This window comes from Galeopterus variegatus, unplaced genomic scaffold (assembly GCF_000696425.1).
Source record: "Galeopterus variegatus unplaced genomic scaffold, G_variegatus-3.0.2 Scaffold14530, whole genome shotgun sequence".
In the NCBI taxonomy this organism is placed as follows: Eukaryota; Metazoa; Chordata; class Mammalia; order Dermoptera; family Cynocephalidae; genus Galeopterus; species Galeopterus variegatus.
Window position 1 is genome coordinate 4346 of NW_007740641.1, and position 4426 is coordinate 8771.

Genomic DNA, 4426 nt, shown 5'->3' on the forward strand with positions numbered 1-4426 from the left:
TTGAATTTGGATATTTGTGATATTGTGAAAATATATTTGGTTTCTTCCCCTGGTTCCTGTAAAAAAGCTCCTAAACTTGGACATAGGGGGTGCTAGGAGAATATTTCATTCTAATATTTGGTCTTTGACCCTCGTTCCTGAAACAGAGCTCCTAAGTCCCTTGGAACTTCCTGGGTGATAGGAGCATCTTTGGTTTAATGAGATGACTCTTGGTGGGCTCCTGGATAGCCTAAGGATGGGGCTGGTTGCCAGGGGAACCCACCCCCAACCTCCAGGGAGGGGAGAGGAGCGAAGGTTGAGTTGATCACCAGTGGCCAATAATATAATCAATCATGTCTATGTAATGAAGCCTCCATAAAAAACTAAAATGACAGGATTCAGGAACTTCTGGGTTGCTGAACACATGACAGTGCCTGGATGTAGTGTGTCCAGAGAGGGCATGGAAGCTCCTGTCCCTTCTCCCACACCTTGTCCTATGCATCTCTTCATCTGGCTGTTCATCTGTATCCTTTGCAATAGCCTTTGTAATAATCAGGCAGTAGTAAGTAAAGTGTTTCCCTGAGTTCTGTGAGCTTCTCTAGCCAATTAATCAAACCCTAGGACGGGGTGGGTCATGGGAACCCCAATTTATATCCAGCTGGTCAGAAGTACAGGTCACAACCTGGGACTTGCAATTGGCATCTGAAGCAAGGGCAGACTTGTCGGACTGAGCCCTTAACCTGAGAGATTTGATGCTATCTCCAGGTAGATAGTGTCAGAATTGAATTAGAAGACACCCTGTTAGTCTCCAATGGAGAACTGGTCATTGGTGGAGAGAAATCCCCACATGCATGATGGTGACCAGAGGTGAAGTGTTTTGTGTTGAGTGGTGAGTATGAGAGTAGAGAGTAGGGAAAACTGTGTTTTCTTCAGCATACTTATAAAGCAGTCTCTATTTTTTCTTTTATGGAGTTCAGAGAAGAATGGAATTTTAAGAACAATCTCTTGAGAAATTTCATCTAATTATAAAATCTTCTCACTGGGGAAATATAGTAATAAAAGAAAAGCTAGAAGAAAAATCATAAGAGATCAGAGAACCTTTCTACATGCTAGGCACTGTGAATACACTGCATACTGGTGGACACAATCCTGTCCTAGTGGGACATACAGTCTCATGTCTTCTAAGAAGTAGGCCACAGGTGTCTGTATGAGTGTCTAGAAGTCCACTCTTCTTTCATACTTAAGAACTTCCATTATAAGGTGGTATGAATGACTGGTAAGGGCTGCAATATCAGAGTGACTTATTTTGGAGCAATTGGAACCACCTAGTCAATGGTGATGTGCTTTTGTGGCATGGGGTGGGGTGAAATGGAGTGGGGGTTCCTTAGTGAAATAGGGAAAGATGTGAAAGCTGGAAGGAAAGAAATATGAAAAGAATCAGTACTTACTCTTTACCCCTGTCAAGGAAGGAATGTGATAATAATAAAATGGCAATTCATGGACAGCAGCTGCCACTTCCTTTAGGAAATCAATCAGGATATCTGAAAAAATACCGAGAAAATTCACAGTGTGAGCAAGTGTAAAACAGTGGCTTTCCCTGGTAGAAAAATGAATCACCCAATGAAATGCAACCATTCTTCCTGGAAGCTGAAAATTCTTTTTTTATTTTTTATAAAATTTTATTTTCTTAATTTTTATTGAATCAAAATTGATTATACATACTTTTGGGTTCAACACTGAGATATGTCGATCAAATCAATATTACTAGCATATATATTGTTACAAATCATAATTATTCNCTGTGTTTTCTTCAGCATACTTATAAAGCAGTCTCTATTTTTTCTTTTATGGAGTTCAGAGAAGAATGGAATTTTAAGAACAATCTCTTGAGAAATTTCATCTAATTATAAAATCTTCTCACTGGGGAAATATAGTAATAAAAGAAAAGCTAGAAGAAAAATCATAAGAGATCAGAGAACCTTTCTACATGCTAGGCACTGTGAATACACTGCATACTGGTGGACACAATCCTGTCCTAGTGGGACATACAGTCTCATGTCTTCTAAGAAGTAGGCCACAGGTGTCTGTATGAGTGTCTAGAAGTCCACTCTTCTTTCATACTTAAGAACTTCCATTATAAGGTGGTATGAATGACTGGTAAGGGCTGCAATATCAGAGTGACTTATTTTGGAGCAATTGGAACCACCTAGTCAATGGTGATGTGCTTTTGTGGCATGGGGTGGGGTGAAATGGAGTGGGGGTTCCTTAGTGAAATAGGGAAAGATGTGAAAGCTGGAAGGAAAGAAATATGAAAAGAATCAGTACTTACTCTTTACCCCTGTCAAGGAAGGAATGTGATAATAATAAAATGGCAATTCATGGACAGCAGCTGCCACTTCCTTTAGGAAATCAATCAGGATATCTGAAAAAATACCGAGAAAATTCACAGTGTGAGCAAGTGTAAAACAGTGGCTTTCCCTGGTAGAAAAATGAATCACCCAATGAAATGCAACCATTCTTCCTGGAAGCTGAAAATTCTTTTTTTATTTTTTATAAAATTTTATTTTCTTAATTTTTATTGAATCAAAATTGATTATACATACTTTTGGGTTCAACACTGAGATATGTCGATCAAATCAATATTACTAGCATATATATTGTTACAAATCATAATTATTCTTTATGCCCCTTGTCAAATCCCCCCTATCCCCTTCCACCCCTTCCCCCCTTCCCCCTCTAATCATGCTAGATTTCTTCTCTCCCTCTGAAAGAATAATGGTTACTCTGTTGATTTGCTGCCCAAATGATCTGTCCAATGCTGAGAGGCATGATCAGGTCCCCCAATACAATCATAGAGCAGACGCCTCTTCTGTCACTCTGAAATGGGCTTTGTGGAGAGAGACATCCTCCTCCTTTCTTTATCTCTACTGGTGACTCTTCTTTTGTGAATGCACTCCAGTAGCTGGCAGACCATCTGCGTGGTGGTTGTGGTGTCTAGTCACCTGCATGTTAACCATGGTTATCGTGGTGGCTGTGATGGGCCACCCACATAGAGGAGATGATTTTGGCATGCTCCTTGGTGCTGGCGGTGTGCCTGGTTGTGGGGAGTGTCCAATCACCGGCTCCATATCCTGGGACCCCAGGCAGGACCTGAGGTGCTGGTGAGGTGTGCCTGATTGTGGAAGGGGAGTCTGGTCCCCAGCTCCATACCCTGGATCCCCCTGCAGGAACCAAGGTGCTGGAGAGGTGTGTCTGGTTGTGGAAGGGGGGTCTATTCCCCTTCTCCTTGCCCCAGGACCCTGGGTAGGCCCCAAGGCACTGGTGAGGTGTGCCTGGTTGTGGGAGTGGGGTCTGGTCCCCTTCTCCATGCCTCAGGTCCCCAGGAAGGCCCTGGGATGCTTGCGTGGTGTGCCTGGTTTTGGGAGGATGTCCAGCCCCCTTCTCCATGCCCCAGACCCTGGCGGGCCCCAAGGTGCTGGCTCGGTGAGCCTCGTTGTGGGAGGAAGGGTCCGGTCCTACTCTCCATGTCCTGGGTCCCCAGGGAGGCCCTGAGGCACTGGTACAGTGTACCTGGTTGTGGGAGGGGGGTCCGATCCCCTTCTCCATGCCTCGGGCACCTGGGTGGGGCCCTGAGGCACTGTCATGATGTGCCTGGGTGTGGGAAGGGAGTCCAGTCCACATCTGCTAGCCCCAGGTCCCCAGGTGGGTCCCAAGGCATTGGTGGTGTGCCTGGATGTGGGAGTGGGGTCAGGTCCTGGCTCCAATCGTTGGGTTCCTGGGAAGGGCCCCAAGGTGCTGGTCATGTGAGTGGTTGTTGGCTGGGGTCCTGCCCCTGGCTCCATGCCTCATGTTCCCTAGTGGGCCCCAAGGCATTGCTGGTGTGCCTGGGCTGGAACTAAGTTTTTGTCCTTTGCTTAATTCTAATATGGGGGAACTTCCTGTGGGAACCAGTACTTGAGTTGTGTGGTTGAGTTAAATTGCTGCTTTGCTGCTATTTCCCTAGGAAAGGCTTTTTGTGCAGCTCAGGCATTAACAGCTGACCTTGTAGGTACTTCCAGCTCTCCAGAGACACAGTATACCTGGGTTGTATAGAAAATCCAGTCTGGGCCTGAGCTTTTTCATCAAACTGCACTCCATGCAATTCTGCATTCCTGACCAGTCTCCTCTGAGTGGTCCTTCATTGATTGGGGGGCAGATTGGCTGTCCTTGCTGTATCCCAGTTTTCTCCTGGTGGGCCCGTCTCCCCCACTGCCCATGCTCCAAACACTTCCCATGGGACAGGCCCTGTGCTGGTCCCTTGCGTTGACTCACTGGCCTCTGAATGGCTCCCCTTTTTCAGCTGTTCTGGCTCCTCACTCCTGCATGGGTCCAAGGGAATCCTATTAGTGGTCTTCTTCTCCCTTTTCGTCTCCAAGTAACTCCATCTAAAGGGCACAGCTGTGGCTTC

General features: G+C 45.7%; 1 protein-coding gene across 1 annotated transcript in view; it reads right to left on the reverse strand.

The window, feature by feature from the left end:
- Nucleotides 1-2261: 2261 nt before the first annotated feature.
- Nucleotides 2262-4426, reverse strand: part of LOC103581994 (N-acetylneuraminate lyase-like) — a 10206-nt gene continuing 8041 nt past the window's right edge. Inside the window, exon 5 of the mRNA XM_008563685.1 lies at nucleotides 2262-2401. Coding sequence (XP_008561907.1) covers nucleotides 2298-2401 — 104 coding nt within the window. The 3' untranslated portion in view covers nucleotides 2262-2297. The remainder of the gene's footprint in view (nucleotides 2402-4426) is intronic.